We start from the raw sequence: 17,786 nt of genomic DNA, 5'->3' as shown, positions 1-17,786 counted from the left end.
AGGAGGAGAAAAAAAGGGAGATAATTTGATTTTTTACTATATTTTTAACTGTAAAAATCGTTATCGAAAAAAAAATATTTTAATAAGTTTCTAAAAATATAAGAACTGACTTATTAATAATGATAATATTTAGAAACTAAATTGTAAATATTTCATTTAAAAAATGTAACAAAACTAAATAATAATTAGGTAGCTGTGATTTGTCTCTTTCTGCATCCTTCACCATTCCCATTTGCGAGGGCAACTTGACCAATTAATGCCACACCACATTCACCCAACTTAATAAATGAGCCGACGAAAAGCTATACACTCTCTGTTGTTTATTAACTCCCCTTTTAGTAATTTTTTTTTCAATAATTTGTCATTTTATTTTTATTTTTTAAAAGGCAGGTAATAAAAATCAGAGTGGCAAAAGCAGTGAATTGTCTTTTTATGCTTCCTTCGTGCAGCTTGCCCAATTAATGCACACCATATTCACCCAACCTAATAAAATGATGCCCCACAAAATTATTGCCCACCCTATTCAACTAACCTAATAATTGATGCCCATGAAAGACAGAACAACCATTTTCATAATCGCAATCACTTCATATATGCTCCTGTACTTTACTTTTCACATTGTCTTGACTAACTAAATTCATAAATTTACATTAAAATTTAGCCTATTAAATCCTATCATATTAAAATATTATTTAGGGAGGGAGGACAGGACATTGTTTTGAAAGTGACAGTTTACAAAAGCAGAAGTAAAAAGTGGCATTGATTTTAAATCAAACAAGTTTCTAAGAGACATGGCATTTAACCTATTGGCAGTTGGAACAGACACCGTAAGTTTTGTTTTTATTTAGCTCTTCTAGCTTATTGGAACACACCCATTTGTAGAGAAAAAAAATTGGAAGAAATCAAGCCAAATTTAACAGAAAAACTGATGAAAATGGAGGGCTTCTAATATTGAAAAAGTAAGAAAACTGGTCTACTTCCATGCAGTTATGTGAGGTTTTGAAGTTATATCTACCAATACTATTTCAGCACAAAGTGTCAATAGAAAAGGACATTTTTCTTAGTGAGCATAGTGTGCCTAGAAATATTAAGGGTTTTTGTTCTCTTACTCAATGGGCAGAATGGAAGAAATATGGGGTAAAAATTGCTCAAAATTCAAACTAAATAAATGGATTTCAGAGGAAGGAGGAATCAACATGTGCCTTCTTACTACTTCATAGCATTCCCTGCAAGACCCCAGGAGTTGTTTAGGTAAAGAATTGGCCTTTATACAAATGAAAATCATTGCTACTTCTATAATATGGAATTATTCTCTTCAAGTGGTTAAAAACCATCCTATTAGTCTTAAGTATTTATGTGAAAAACGGTTTGAAGGTTAGGATTTTTAAAGATTTGCTGCTTGAAGTTAAAGCAATTCTTTATTTTATGTAATGTTGTCTACTTTAAAAAGAATGGTTCTCTCAAAAAAGGCAGCACGGTCGTTGATTAATTAATATGCTTCTCTTCGAAGCAATTCTTTAAAATGTTTTGTTTGTTTTTTTATTCCATTTGCTCTGTCACCAAGAAAAGGTACAAGAGCCTATGATTTTTTAGGACATATCAGAACTACAGAAATCTGAAAGACAAATCGTGCCTTTTAAACTAGACAACCGTCTATAAACTCGAAATTTGTTGTTGAAGAAACTTTGTCTAAAAATTTAAGGGAAATTGTTGACTGTGATTTTTGCAAACCTTGAACTACATAAATCAGTTAACAATTAACCATGTTATTGCAAAAAACAAAGCAAGCTACAGAATTGACAGATCATAAGCATATAAAACCACCTCAAAACTAAAATTACAACCCTATCATAAAATATTAAAATAAACAAAATTGCACCATGCTTACAAAGTATGCAACAGTGATCATTACCCAGTTATCTAAACTCATAACGTATCAAATAAATAAATTTATATATATAAAGAAGAAGAAGAAGAAGAAGAAGAAAGAAAGAAGAACTCTTAAGACCTCTATACCTTCCATGAAGAAGGATTAGTATACTGTCGCTCCCGTCTCTACTTGTAAAGTGTGCTCTTCAAGCCAATTTTTGTGAAAGATAATTGAGAAGCAGCACTCATCAAACTGTTTAATTGTGTCATCTGCTGCAGAGAAATTGATGAGGCTTTGATAAAAACATGATAAATCAGAGACTTCCTCATTACTAGAAAGATGCATTACCTCTTAATCTCCTAACGGAACACCTTCCGTAATCTTTGAGCAGAAAGGGCTGCTCTTTTATTAGTTGGCTCAAGCACCAGGGCATATTTAAAATCTGCAGGCAAACATGTGTCCATGAGATAACATCCTAAAACACATTTTTATTGATCATAACAGAATAACATTACAATTACTATGAAGTCCAAGATATATAGAATATGAAAACCACTTGTGAAAGTGGAAGTATATTTTCACGTATCCTAAAAGAAATAGTGAACGACTTTCTGGAATGGATGGAGTATATTTTAGCCTCACATTTTAAATTAGGCCTAAATTTTAAATTTACTTTCCTCCCTGAACTTTTATAAAAACTTGAGGGGAAAGTAAACTAGGTACTCTGTGGTTTATGTATTTTATTATAAGGGACACAAGGGTTTATTTTTTTAACGCACACCTCCATGTCCGCGCATCCCTGCCACATCAGTACATGTTTAAAGCCAATACACGATTAGTCAGTTTGTTCCTTAAGACAATTATACTATAGGCCTTCAAAAAATTAAAATAAAACAAAATAAAGTCATTCCTTTTAAGAAAACGAAAAAAGCACAGGATAACAAGTGTACTTTTCGCAAATTATATCCTGACAATATATTATTTTTCCAGTTATTATGGGGACCAGAATTGCTTATTTTGAAACAATAGAAACTAAAGTGTATTTCGAGCAAATTTTTAACCCTAATCAATAACAAGCCATCATTCAAATAAGGAAATTAGTTATTAAAATAAAAAATAATTGTCAGGCTAACTTGTTTAATCAATAATTATTCATTGTTTTTGCTAGTGACCCGCATTTTTATTGCATACTCTGCATTGCTCTTTACAATTAAAATATGCAATTGCTTGTCACCTTATGTTACCTAGACCGGGTGCAAGTATCCAGCACTAGCAGTACATCAGTACATGTCTCATCATTTTGAAGAAAAAAAAAAGTGAGATAGAAAATATATAATAAAATATAAGCATGAAAAATAAAATATTTTTTCTCTTTTATCTAAATCACAATAAGCCAAGAAATCGTCTTGCTATAGTACTATAAATAGTATTCAATGAGGATGGGACAAATATATAGGCTGATATCTAGGAAAGATTTCAATTACTAAGATTAGGGAAGTACAATCAGTCGGTTCGGTTACACATAAAACTATCATGAATGGAAACTAAGCCAAACCAATAAAGTAGAAAAATCAAATCAATTGAATCAATTCAGTTTAGTTTGGTCCAATTCATCAATTTGAACAGACTGACATCCACTTCTAACACCTTCTCAGCAGCCATCAACCAGCAACCAAAATCAAAAACACAATAAACCAAGTGATCGTCCTGCTAATTATATATATATATGCAATTATATATGAAACGAAAACAACCCTAGAGGGGCACCTTGAGATACGAATACAATAAACAACCTGTTGAATAAGAAGAATCTGGATCGAGAGGATTCTAAAGGCTCAAGGGCAAGGTGTGATGTAGATGGCCGGGGGCACTGTGATGATGTGACAAGAAGGTGCAACAAAGAAGAATCGATGGCTGGGGGCAGTGCTACAAGGTGACAACAATGGCATGGAACTAGATTCTTCTTTCTCAGCTCCACTTCAAAGTGGGACTAGGTCAGCAAAAGTAGTGAAGAATAAGGAAGAATAGGCAGTGGGCAATGGAGGGTGGCAATGGAAGGTTTTTTACTTGATAAGTGGACCTGGGGCTAAAGGAGAAACTTTAGACAGGATATAGAAACATAGGCTTTGATTTGGTCTATTTCTATAAGTTCGATAAGTTGGTTTTTGACTAAGATAACCAAACCAATTTGAGTAAGCAATATCTACAGAAAAATATAAGCTGAACCATACTTGCTGAAAAACTGGAACTAGAAGATCAAACTATATCAGTTTGGTTGATTTTTCAATTAAAACCGTTTATTGCTTGCCCCCTAACTAAGATAACTCAAAAAGTGAAAAAAAAAGTGAGTGGAGACAAAGAAAGAGCTCAAACAATTTGAACTCCTATCTAATATCATGCTCCCTCCAAGATCAATAATGGTTATACAACTTATGTCCAGGATTCATTTCACACTGGAAACGAATAAGCATTTTCCATCAGATGCATTCCACTTTTCATGTTAACTTGGAATTAACTGCTGCAAATCATTCTTCTTATTCCATTTTTCAAGATTCAAAACAGACAACATAGATAACAAGAAAATAAACAAGGAAACATATATTTAACAGACAGAACAGAAATACATATATAATTTTTATCCTCACCTTCTATTGCCTCTTTATAATAACCAAGCATCTCTCTTGCTGTGCCTCTACGAAAATAGGCCTTTACATTCTGGAACAAAATTAAATGCAGGAAATGATGTTACAGTATTCAATAATGGCCTTTAGGCATTCTAAGACAAAGAACACAAGAAATAAAAGCCATTGGAATAATCAAAATTAAACCATAGGTCATAAGAGATATAAGGCATGTATCTGAAAATATGATGAGGGTAGGTGGCTTCTCAAATCCCTAACATTAAGGGGTTTCACTCGATCAAGAATTTTGAACAAACTTTATTATATTTGTTCCAATTTCAAAGATCTAAGCCCAATTGATCAAATCATTCAGGAACAGGTTCCAAGTTCAAAGATCTAAGACTGTAAATCCCCAAAGAAATTGTTAGTGGTGAAACGTTGCACTGTATGTAAGGAGGCAGAAAGCAACCCAAGTAACCAATTATGGCCTTTCATGTACAGAGCTCCCTCTAACAGTCATTACATGTGTATTACAATGATCAAACCATTAGCATCAAGAAATTGTATAACCAAATATATTTTCTGTCCATTATGAAATCACCTTCTTATCAAGGTTGATAGCTTCAGTACAATCAGCCTCAGCTTGAATGAAGCTGGAAGTACAAGCAGCAGCATGTTAGGTATTTTAAGTACATATTCAATAACTGATGAAATAAAAATGAAGAATACAAGCATACCTCCCTAGTTCAAGATAAGCTGCAGCTCTGTTACTATAATATGTAGCATTCTTGCCACTGAGTCTGATAGCTTCAGTGTAATAGCTGACAGCCTTCTGCCACTGTTTATCTTTGAATGCTTGGTTGCCCTAATCATAGAATTAGAAGGAAAGAAAAAGGTTATTTGGCAACACAATGGTTCTGGCTAAGCCCAAATATATTAGCTGGCAGCCAAAAAACATGGTTATTGTGTAGTATATTTTTAACTCTGTCTTCCTTTCAAACTAGTTCTCCAATCTAGATTGCAAACAACTAGCTGAGGGAATGCCATTTCTACAAATAGGCTAGGGAATCCAAAAAGAAAATGTGAATTCCTTCAAATATGTTTATCAAAGACATAATGACCTTTGGCATGTGTAAGCTTCAAGCTACAACCTTAACTAGGTTTGCGCCCAGTGAAACAAACACCCAATGGTGAAGCTACAGCAGAACCCACTTGAGTAAAAATAGCAAAATCTACCTAAATAAAATGGCTTAGAACCTCTTATAACAGACTGTTAGAACTTAGAACTATAAGTGAAAATAATTTAAACTACTCAGACCAATTAATGAAAATTACTAATTAGCCACATAAGGGCAGCCAAATAAAACCAAACCTCATCCATATCACTTCAAAAGACTGGAAGTGTTGGCAGATTTTACAAGTATAATATACATGGATTTTTACCTTTTCTTTAGCCATCTCAGCATTTCTTTCAAGACTTTCTGCATCAGGAGATAATTTGGACTTGGCAAGCATATCAACATGCTCTTGCAGAGATGCATACATGTTCTGTACAGTATCCAGCAAAAAGCGATCTCCCCCATGTCTGGCTATAAAGGATACTGAAACAGGACGCTTATCATAATGTCCAAGCGGAATAGTCACCTACAGCATAAAAATAAATAAATAAATAAATTGACAAATGTAAGTAATTCTATCAATATGAAAAGAACTAAAACCAAGGGTTTGTTTCAAAATCAAACATCTAAGATAGGAAAATACAATTCTTTTGTGTGTGCAGATCAGGTCAGAGCACGGGATAGCACTTCACCTGACAACAACCTGATAGGCTTGCAATACTCAATAGGCTATATGAACTAATCTGGTAGTCTTCTAAAAACATCTCTTTTGCACCAAGTTTTGGAGGAAGATAAGCAGTTGTAGGAATCACCAAAATTCCATCATCCTGAACCCAAAAAGTAATCAAAACAAATAGTATTGAGAAGAATAATCAAAGTGCAAGAACTATATAACCAATCAAGATGACTAGAGTAGAATCTGCTAGGATTAGTGCCTCAACACTTCCCACATTGCAGGCACTAAAGAGGATTATACATATTAGATCCCTTCCCCTTGCACTGCAAGGAAGAAGTCCCCATTGTTAGACCCATGACCACCAAGCCACCATGATCTTTTTTTATTTTTTTGTCGAAGACCATGATGAAATTCACCATTGCAGAAATGATCACTTTCATGCAAATGTTACTTATCTATGAAAAAGAAATCAGAATAAAATGTCTTAAAAGCCATCAACCCTAGCACAAAAGCATACCAAGTGCCATGGGAATTTTAAACTTTCAGAACACATAATAAGGGGGAAAACAGACAGAACTATAGTATCTTCTATGATGTTTTAGATTTCTAAGTACTTTTTTTTTTGGGTTCAAGATTTCTAAGTACTTCTAATTTTGTTATTTTTTTTATATAAGATGAAAGAATAATGTTTCCCCAAGTAAAATGCAAAATCTCTCGCAAACTGCATATTCACTTTTTCTTTCGCAGTGTTCTTCAAATCTTTTTCATTTATTCTCTCATAATGACAATTTTCTGCAACTAACCACAAACATTACCTTCAGAAGTGAGTCAATAGCTGCACGCATTTCATTTCTGATGGAATAACAAATTTCAATATCTTTATCTGTTATCTCTAGGGTGTCATTTATCTGTGCAGAGATATGATGATCAAGGTTCGGCTTCTCCACATTAATCCATTCCCCATGATTACATCTGAATTCATATCTGCCAAAAGACCAAGACAAACACATTATCCAAAAATAGTGTCAAGCTAAAAGTATAACAAAATCAAGAAGCAAACTTTTTCTGTATTGTGATTTATGTACATGAGAATCCTACATCATGAAAGTGAACATGACACCAGAGCCATCATCTTGACATTAAGATCCACAGGTACACCTGGCCTTGACATTAATCCTTATTGTGGTGAAATATAATTAGCCCTTTACTTTAGAATCCAAAGCTTTACAAGATTAAGATTAATTATGGAAGTCCACATCCTGAAGCTGTTGCTCTTGGATTCTGGGATGCAATTCAATGATGCCTAGAAACCTTTAAGATGTGATGCCTATGGAACCTTAGGTGTGACGCAAACACCTTTAATTTCCAATCCACAGCTCCCAGATTTTATTTTGCTGCCCAACAACTACTATAAGCTACCAGTTCTGGTTTTTTTACCTGATTTTCTATTCATTCTAGCCTTCCAATTACCTAAAATGTAGCCCCAATAGCCAGCCCTGCAATCTGTTCTATAGAAATATAATATTTGTTGTTATTTTTCACAATAGAGATTATAACCTATTTATAGATGAGAGACGGGAATCTAAACAGGAAAGAAAATCAAATCTATGATTACACAATCCTAAGATTAAGCAACTGATCCATCTATCAATATTTACTTCCTATATTAACATATTTACTTCCTATAATCTATAACACTCCCACTCAAGTTGGAGTATAAATGTTAATCACACCCAACTTGTTACATATATAATCAATTTCAGTCATAAGAACAACCAACCCTAAACAATCAAAATAAACAAAGGATCAGAAAAACAGAACCGTGAATAATAATCGATGAACAGTATCCGTGAACACTACCCGTAAACAGTACCCGATGTTTTCGAATGTAACGCTTTATGGGTAACCCAAATGAACAGAAACCCTAAGTCTCAAAATGTTATCCTTTATGGGTAATCCCGATAAACAGAGTCCTAAGTCTCCAAATGTTACCCTTTACGGGTAACCCCGATAAACAGAGCCCTAAGTCTCCAAATGTTACTCTTTATAGGTAACCCGATAAACAGAGTTCTAAATCTCCAAATGTTACTCTTTATGAGTAATCCAAAATGAAAAGAATCCTAAGTCTCCAAAGGTTACCCTTTATGGGTAACCCAAATGAATAGAGCCATAAATCTCCAAATGTTATCTTTTATGGATAGCTCAAATGAACAGAATCCTAAATCTCCAAATGTTACCCTTCCAAGCTAGCAAGTGACTTTTACCCTCTCTCCTACTAAATTTGTGACGTCCTCATCGCAACTAAATCGAATATAATTGCTAACCAGGACCGGACCCTCGGGTATTGTGGTTCGCTAGTACCTCGGGCAGCTCCACCTCGTCTCACACAGGTAACCCTTTCCTCGTAGGCCCACTAGCTCTGCACAATTTTTCTGATCATGGCTCTGATACCATGTAGAAATATAATATTTGTTGTTATTTTTCACAATAGAGATTATAACCTATTTATAGATGAGAGACGGGTATCTAAACAGAAAGGAAAATCAAATCTATGATTATACAATCCTAAGATTAAGCAACTGATCCATCTATCAATATTTACTTCCTATATTAACATATTTACTTCCTATAATCTATAACATACACATTCTCACACTCCAGATTGTCTCTTCTGCATGGAACTCAACTTCTTCTCTAACAACCACTAAAAATACTGAGGCATATGCTCCAATTAGATCAATAAGGACCACATCATTGGAAAGGAAGGATCATTTACAACTAGGAAATTTTCAGAAACTATTAGAATAAAGTATCCAGTTGAGAAATGAGAACTGTTTTTCAAGAAAAACCTTGTTTCTTCTCATTCCAATTGCAGACTTTGGAAAACTGCCTTTAATAGCTCTTCAAGTTTTCTATTTAATTTTTGAAAACTAAAAATGAAAAAAAGGTTTTCCTAATTTTAACAAAAATCCACTTAAATGTTAACTTTCTCCAGTGTTTTTACTTGGAGAAAATGTCATTTATTCCATAAATAAACACTTCTTCCGCATTTTCCATAAAATCTGAATTGGTAAGTATAGATAGAGCTACAGAAGAAAATTTATTTACTATAAGTAAACCCACATTTGGGGACCTGAAGAAGTTTAGAATTATGACCTAGACTCAAAATAGGGGCCTATCTATTTACAACAACATTTAGCAGTCCTTTCCGGCGTGAAGTTGTACCTTTATGTTAGTTCCACCAAATTAACTGAAAACTCTAGGGTTTTTGTGCTTTTAGATCAGAAATCGAGTTTACGTTTTTTCAGAGTTTGTTCCAAATTTACAAAATAAGTGTCCTAGTTCGGATATTGCATGTTTTCATAACCCCTTGAAAGCCCCTACCTGACTCCAATAAAGTGAATATCACAATCGCACGGAAGCAGGTTTATGGGTAATTGCAAACCCATCCCCCAAAACTTGCTATATACTTAACACACTATTTAGCCCCCAGCCACTTGCTACCTAATGCAGGGCAAGCAAGGACATGGCTTAGCTAGCCCATACTTGATCCAGTGCCATCCATACCAAATTTCTTAATATAGGCTTAAGTTTCTTATTACATGAATGTTTCATGTTTTTCCACGTTAAAAATAGTAAACTCTGTGACTATCCGTTTGGAAGCAGATTCTTACAGGTTTAGGACAACTCCCTCCATCATACATTAGATATGTATACAAGACATAAATATGCATTGGCATTGTTTGTAATACATTAAAGCTTAAATTTCAAGAAAGGAATGAACATCAATTTTAAAGAAATCAGAAGGCTCTGGCACTCTTTGAGATCGTTTGAAATGATTTTTGCATGCTCTAGGAATTCTATTTATGAAGCTTAACCCTTTTTTAATTAATTAAGGACAATAATTTTCTACATTTCCAAATCAAAAGTCTAAGTTCCTTGAAGTTGGAAAATCCATTCCACCAGAGCAAAAAATATCACTCAAAAGTTAGTCTCTTCTCAGCTTCTGCAAGCCATAATTTCCAATAATATACAGAAACTATGAAATAAGAAGGCTCACCTATGTAGAAGCAGCAAAACATTTGCAAGCAATCTTATTGAAGAATTTCTGAGTTGATCGTTTGTTTTTTTGTCGTAGAACTGTTTTAAGCTTGGAATTTTAGAAAAGAGAATATCCTCAAGATTTTCATGCCTCAATACTTGTCCTGAAGAAATTTCGCAGTTACAATTCAGGTATATTTCATACTTGAACACTAAAAGGCTGTATATAGCAACAACAATAAAATAACGATTTACACAAACACTTATGTCCAGAACAGGACATACTTCCAAAAAGCTTCTCAGTGGATTTAATCACCACCTGCATAATCCTGTCAACAGGAATCTTTAGTAGTTGAAAACAATCTTCAGATATTATAATTTGCCTAGGATGTCGTTGAATTCCAAAAGGCAGCTGCAAGAGCAAATGTCCAACATGACGCAAAACATTTGGATCCTTAGCAAACCATCCTGCAACATTATTCCAGACAGCCATCATCATAAAATATTGACAATGGCAACTGTATAGCATAGTTCAGTATACAGGTTGACAAATGGACGAGGGACAAATACAAATAGAAATGACACCATCTGTAAATAGTTGATCTTACACCAAATCATGATGAAAATCCACTGAGTTGAACTATATTATAAACTAAGAATTGTTCATAATCAGATTCCAAACCATGAATTAAGCTCAGGTTGCATAATGTAAAACACTTGGCCTGATTCTGCAATTATATGAAGATGTTACATATGAACGCATAATATATTAATTTCTCTTAACAAAATGTACAGATATACAAATGTTTCAATCTCAAACTTAGATTCAACTTTGATCACTATTACATAGAAAACTTTGTGGATTTCCATAACCATAGGAACTTTCAAACTGAAACTTTCCAGGTTCCTGTTATGAATAGGGGATACTAGAAGGAGATAAGCTGACTGTAATAAGCACGAAGTGGCCAAGCAGTCATTCTGTTACAACTAACAAATAGGAATTAGTATAAATAGGATGGTTTGTCCTCGTATTGGATATTCCAAAAGTTAATACAAATGCAGAATTCCACCTTTCCCTATTCTTCTATTCCTTCTCTCCTTTCTTTCTCTATCTCCTCTCTAATTTTTGTTCTTTCTGTGAGAAAGAACCTGGTTTCATAAAGATGGTATCAGAGCCAACGATAAGGAGGCCTAAATTCCAGGTTTTTCTTCTGTTCTTATTCCTATCTCTTTCTTTCTATTCCTCTTCTTTCTAAGATTTCTTTCTCCTTCTCTCTCATTTTCTTCTTCCTTCTCTCCCTCTAACTTCTTCCCTTTCTCCCTGAAATTTCTTTCCTTTCTGTTTCTCTTCTTTTCTGTATCAAGTCTTGTCGCTTTCTTCTTGGCAGAATCTGTCCTCCTCCTTCTTCTTGAAATCCAAATTTCTCCAGCTTTTCTTCCTACTGTCCTTTTTCCATCCTTCTTGAATATCTTCCTTCTTTTTCTTGAATTTCTAGGAAATTCAAGAAATATCAAGATTCTGATCATTTTCCTTCTCTAATTCTCTCTGATTTCTCATATTTCCTCTGTTTCCTGGTATCTTCATCTCTTTCTTCCTATTTCTTCTATCTTCTGAGTCTTTCTCATATTTCTGTTTCTCTTCTCAACTAATTTCTTTCTCACATTTATCTTTTAGGGTTTATATTCCATTTCTTGCTTCATGTCTGGTTCAGATCTGTTTCTTGTCCCAGTTGACAAATCCTAGAAAATATTAAGGAAATATCTGATTCTTAGCTCTCAAATTTCTAGTTCCTTCTTGAAATTTCAGTTGCTGGGACTTGATCAATTTTCAGTTCTTTGGAATTGAAATTATAACAAGTACAATGATGGTAAGGGTAGCAAATCGGAAGAACAGATGAAGATTCTCCAAGAAAAGGTGCAGAAGGATGCTGAAGAAATGAATGGACTAAAAAGGAAAATCAGGCAGTCCACCAAAGACAACGATGCATTAAGGGAGGAATTGCGAGCCTTCATGAAAATTATGATGGGGATTACTTTGGAAGAAGAAATAAGGCAGCCCACCAATGACAACAATGCATTAAGGGAGGAATTGCGAGATGTTATGGATATCATGATGAGTGATAAGTGCAAGGAAATCTGTAGCAGTAAAGAAGGAGTAGGAATGGAAGATGGAGAATCTGAGAGCAGAGAACTATCACCCATTTCAAGGGAATTCTTTAACTCCCATTCAAGAGATCAAGATAGTTCTGGAAACTCTTGGCATACTGTTGGTACTAATCAAATATTGCCTAAGAATGAATTAGTTACTTTTCGGAGCAAAGAACCTAATGATGTCAATGGTGCAAATGATGAGAACATTAAGGGTTTTGAGCATGAAAACATCTATGGAGCTTCCATTGTAAATTCAAGATATCAAGAAGTGGAGCTTGGAAATATTTCCGAAGAAAAACAGGGGGAGAGGTCGAGACTTGCTAATGCAACACTTGAAAGAAGGTGTCTTCTCCAAAGAAAAAAGTTGGGTCTTGTTCTTTAACTGAAGAAAATATTGAAAGTAGTCTTCTTGTTGTTGGAATTGTCGAAGTGTTTGAACATAAGAATGGTGTTTTTATTGAGAATATTTCAAATCAAGAAGACGATGTGGACGTTTCTGGCTACAGAAAAGATTGTTGGAATTTTGGGAATAGTATAATTGAGCTGGGATTATGTAGGCCTATAATACTCAAAGAGAATACATTTGAAATGTGGAGGAGGCAGAAGAAGAAAGTGCTATTCTTGTCAAGGGAGGATTTCTGCATTGAAATGTCAAAAAATACCAATAAGAGGGACAATAATACCTCTATTTAGAATTTTCTGTTCATAAATTGGGGCAGCTGGTCAGATTTAACAAGCATGGTCAGTTCCTCTCTCATTCTTGAGGACAACAATGGTTTCAAGAGGCGGGGAATGTTATGAATAGCGGATACTAGAAGGAGATAAGTTGACTGTAATAGGCATGAAGTGGCAAAGCAGTCATTCTGTTACAAGTAACAAATATGAATTAGAACAAATAGGAGGACTTGTCCTTGTATTGGATACTCCAAATTCAATACAAATGCAGAATTCCACCTTTATTCTTCTATTCCTTCTATCCTTTCTTTCTCTATCTCCTCTCTAATTTTTGTTCTCTGTTAGAAAGAACCCAGTTTCATAACAGTTCCAAACAGAATTATTGAAAATAGTATGTCTCAACTACAGCCAATTCCATCTACAGCCACTTTTATTCATATCCACTATAGGTGAAATTCAGTTCACACTGAAAAACAAAAAATGGTATTTACAAGCAAGAGCATAATAGATGAACTTTAACCTAAAACTGTTTGGATAGGTGATGACTGAGGATTTGGAATGAGGATGCATGTATTGTACACCTTGTTTACTTCATCAGAAGTATGCTTGGGAAGTCAAACTTCAGGTGATGTAGGCCAAAATATTGTCTTTGGTTCACCAAGAGGAACAAAGGCAAGGGGAAGTAGGACTTCCCTTTGACCACTCAACTTCCTCAGTAGAAATGAAGTAACTTACTAGTACAACTTCCATAGTACCAAAAGTAATACTCAAATATCTGCCTAAGCTTAAATTATGAATAACAAGGTATAATGTTGTATTTTCTAATACACTTCCCAAAGAATAGGTAAATGAAGAACAGCAACAACTAAGTCTTAATCCCAGCCCAGATAGAGGATGGTGGTTGTAGGTTGACGGCCAGCGTAGAACTCATCCATTTCTTATGTGTATGACTGGTAAATGAAACAAACAAAAAAATTAGTGCACTTCTTGAGAAAGAAACATGAATCAAACACTAAATATTGCAACTTCCTACTAAATAATTCCCTAATATATAAGGATGCTTCCAAAAAACAAGGTCATAGTTTTCTTCAATTGGGTTGGATAGATTCATTGAAAGGAGATTAAATCATGAATATATGATCTTGTTTTGAATATAAATTCCAAATAAGTACTATATGCCTCTCATATTTTATTAGAGAAGAATATTTCCTTTTTAGAAGTCTGATCTTTCATTGTCCTGGGATTTAAAATTTAAAATCCAAAAGCAACTAATTTAAAATCCAAAAAAAAAAAAAAAGAAAGAAAGAACGTATATTGATACCAAGTGAAGTGATTAGAGTAAGTTAAGCGTTTAGATCATTTAAAGTGCCCTCTTGACCCTCCTGACACTGAGTAAAAAAGTGATAAAACGTATATCTATATTGTGTTTCTACCAATGTAAATAAGAGCATATAGCATATGAAGCAAATTAGAAAGCAATTTTCCTTTCTTCCTCAACATGACAAAGAAAAAGCTAAGAATTATCAATAAACGGTCCAATTAGCTTATGATTAGATCTTATCATAAGAAAACACAGCATAGGACAGTCAACATAGCAATCTATCTGTTAACCTCAGTAAGTTACTTCCTCAACCAAAATACAGAACACTAACCATGAAACATGATTCTTAATTTCATTTGGACAGTTACATGGTAGCACGTCAGGATATGCTAATAAATTACCATCCACACATACCAACAGTATCCAGACTAGCTGAAACAGGCAAAATCTCAAAGAGAGGAATGGTGCCATATGAGGGTCGGAATCCTATAATGCCACAGAAGCCAGCAGGTACTCTAACACCACCAACAGAATCAAGACCTGTCATAAAATGTTTGCATGAACGCAATATTCAAAACAATAACATGGTGGGTAAAGTATTAATAGACCATTTAATAATAAAGATATCATAAAGCAACCAACAGTATCTCATAAACATCAATGTGTTATGGCACCTATTACTTCCTGCACATCCAAATAGCCATGTCCACTCAGATGACTACTTGGCAAGTGAAATGCAGAAACCCAAGTTCAGAATAAGGTTTTCCAAACAGCAATTGGAAATTGCAGCCACTGAGATGAAAAATGATGGTTAGCTTATGGTACAGAGAGCCACATGAATCCAAGAAAAGATTTGGATATCCAGGTCTAGTGAATATCTGGAAAATGTTAGAAGACATACTTTACTGTACAGACAGCAAAAGAGAAGATTACCTAAAGAGAAGTCAACAAGATTAGCAGCTACTGCAACAGCAGCTCCACTACAGGATCCACCAGGTACACATGCAGGGGCTGCAGGATTGTTTGGCGTACCATAATGCTTATTTTCTCCATTGATACTGAAAATAATGCATTCACAGAAGAATTGAAGTCTGGTAAATGAAGGAAAACAAAAAAATGAACTCACACTTGGCATTGCTAAAGCTATTATCACACCAGCAACAGAGAAAAACAAATATGGGTAAGTTGAGATATAACCACTCAAAATACCTCATAAAAAACCTTTTTAAAGGAACTAAAAAGTAATTATAATCCACAGGTGAAAACTCTTATCTCAGTCAAATACTGTGAATATATACACAATTTACACCAATGAAAATAAATGAGATAACCACATACCTATAAGCCAGTTCATCCACAACCGTTTTACCAATGCAAGTGGCACCCCCTTCAACAAGAGCTGAGACTACAGGAGATGTCCGAGAAGCTGTGTCATGTGTCCTCACCCAATCTGGATGACCAAATCCAGTCACATATCCTTCAATGTCAAATCTGATCATCACAATGCCATTTTAGAGGCTATACAAAAGGAATTTTAAAAAACACAAATTTTGAATGAACAAGGAAGATTAAAAAGACAACAGCATGTTAAGCAGAACCTCAATTTTATACAACTCCACCGGAAGACCACTTGAACTCAAATATCCAATCACGCAAATCTAATTTTCAAGACCACATTCCATCCAACAAAAATAAGTTAAAATAATTCAGCTGTACTTATCAATTTCCTCGAGAAGAAATTTAAACATAAAGTCTTTAGCCTTTCCTCTTCTTTCATAATTCTTATACGTAAAACAAGGAAATGAATTTACTATTTATTAATAATTTGTCAGTAAAAAGGGCTGTACAGTTCTTATACTTCAGCTGTCTGACTCTTCTAAACATTCCAAAGGCGTAATTTTCAAGTTCCTTTAACTTTCTCGATCACCAAAAACAGAGGCAGCAAACGCATACTCAAAGAAACCCAATTCTTTTTTTATTTCCAATTTCACATTTCCCCAATTTTTATTCCCAATAGAACAGAACTCAGTATTATCTGCCAGAAATAATTCCTTTAAGTCCAAACTAAAACCTCAACCCCACCAAAAAGCTCTATGCGCATATAAACCAAATAGCAACTTACACATCAGAGACAACAAAGGTGAGGCCAGTGAGAGGATGGGGAGCTTTCGGCGGGGCAGGCTGCGGCGGAGGAAGGAGCAGAAGCTTCTCGACAAAAGCGCCAAAATCTTCCCTCATCGCTTTCTTTAACTTCCTAGTCATTAAGAGAATCCCAGCGAGCCCCAGCCCCAGTAGCACCCACAGATTAGCGGGATTGGAGGCCATGTTTCTCCAATTCTCTTACGGCTATAGTATTCCGTCGTTCTTTCCTCTGGAAAAAATCCCTGGAATCTATGTTCTAGAGAGAGATAGAGGGGGGGCAGGGCGAGGGAGAGAAGGTGAAGGATTATAGATAATGCAGACTGCAGAGTTGAGGCTGGCGGATTTCAAGAGCGACGGAAACTTTTTTTTTTTCATTTTCCACGGAAAGCCACGGTCGGACCGGTCTGGTATCGGACCAAACAGCCCGTTTCCATTCCTTTAGAGTTTCTCTAGCAAAATTTTATTAAAGAAAACTAGTAAGGCAATTAATTAAAAATTTTTATAAGGCGATCAATTCGTAAAAAGGAATTAAGGTATTTTTCTTGTTAGAAATAAGTTAGTCAAAAACAAATTACTAAGTCGATTTATTATTAAAATTCTGTAAAGTAATGCTTTCTTTAAAGTGATTTATTCTCAAAAAAACTTACAAGGTAAAAATTCTTTTAAAAAATCTTTCAAAGCAAAATTTTCATCATCGACGATGAATTTATAAGATAAAAAACCTTTGTTAAGAAACCTCACGAGACGAATTGTTAAAATCTCAAAAGCAATTCTTTATAAGGAATTTAAAATGTGATTCGTCATTAAAATTATAAAGGCCATAATTGTTAAAAACTTATGAGTGATACATCATCAAAAGCGTAAAGGTTAAACATTATAAAAAATTGGAAGGCTGATCATTATGAATATTAAAAAGTGATACATTATCGTTTTTTAGTTGCTCTTTATCTATATGCTTTGCGACTCTAAAATAGTTATAGCGATAAGTCATCATTTAAAGTTTAAGGTAGAAATAATATGCCTGAATCTTTTAGCATTAATACTAAAATATATTAAATTTGGGTCTTAATAGATAAAAATACTTCAATTATTCAAATAACTCATAGTTTTTCTAATAAAGTGGTAGAATCTTATCTATAATAGGCATTATACATATAAGAATAATAGGCAA

At 34.3% G+C, this 17,786-nt stretch overlaps 1 protein-coding gene across 4 annotated transcripts; it reads right to left on the bottom strand.

Annotated features, from left to right (window-relative positions):
- Nucleotides 1-666: 666 nt before the first annotated feature.
- LOC110616651 (outer envelope protein 64, chloroplastic) lies at nt 667-17,007 on the bottom strand. 4 transcript variants are annotated; one of them, XR_002488241.2, is made up of 15 exons: nt 16,596-17,005; nt 15,812-15,964; nt 15,407-15,531; nt 14,888-15,013; nt 10,612-10,794; nt 10,346-10,490; nt 7,101-7,269; nt 6,302-6,436; nt 5,935-6,135; nt 5,229-5,356; nt 5,093-5,144; nt 4,516-4,585; nt 2,219-2,312; nt 2,017-2,139; nt 667-1,226 (listed from the first exon to the last, which is right to left on the bottom strand). XR_002488241.2 is itself a non-coding variant. In XM_043957196.1 (14 exons), the coding sequence occupies exons 1-13, from the start codon at nt 16,796-16,798 to the stop codon at nt 2,230-2,232; spliced, it is 1,773 nt and encodes a 590-aa protein (XP_043813131.1). In that variant the 5' UTR covers nt 16,799-17,006; the 3' UTR covers nt 1,829-2,142; nt 2,219-2,229. The 4 variants fall into 4 exon arrangements, 2 of the variants coding, with proteins under 2 accessions (XP_043813131.1, XP_021614779.1); XM_043957196.1 differs by lacking the exon at nt 667-1,226 and having other exon boundaries at nt 1,829-2,142; nt 16,596-17,006; XM_021759087.2 differs by lacking the exon at nt 667-1,226 and having other exon boundaries at nt 1,829-2,139.
- Between the last annotated feature and the right edge of the window lie 779 nt (nt 17,008-17,786).

The sequence above is a fragment of the Manihot esculenta genome, chromosome 6 (assembly GCF_001659605.2).
Source record: "Manihot esculenta cultivar AM560-2 chromosome 6, M.esculenta_v8, whole genome shotgun sequence".
Lineage (NCBI taxonomy): Eukaryota > Viridiplantae > Streptophyta > Magnoliopsida > Malpighiales > Euphorbiaceae > Manihot > Manihot esculenta.
This window is presented reverse-complemented; position numbering and strand designations above follow the sequence as displayed.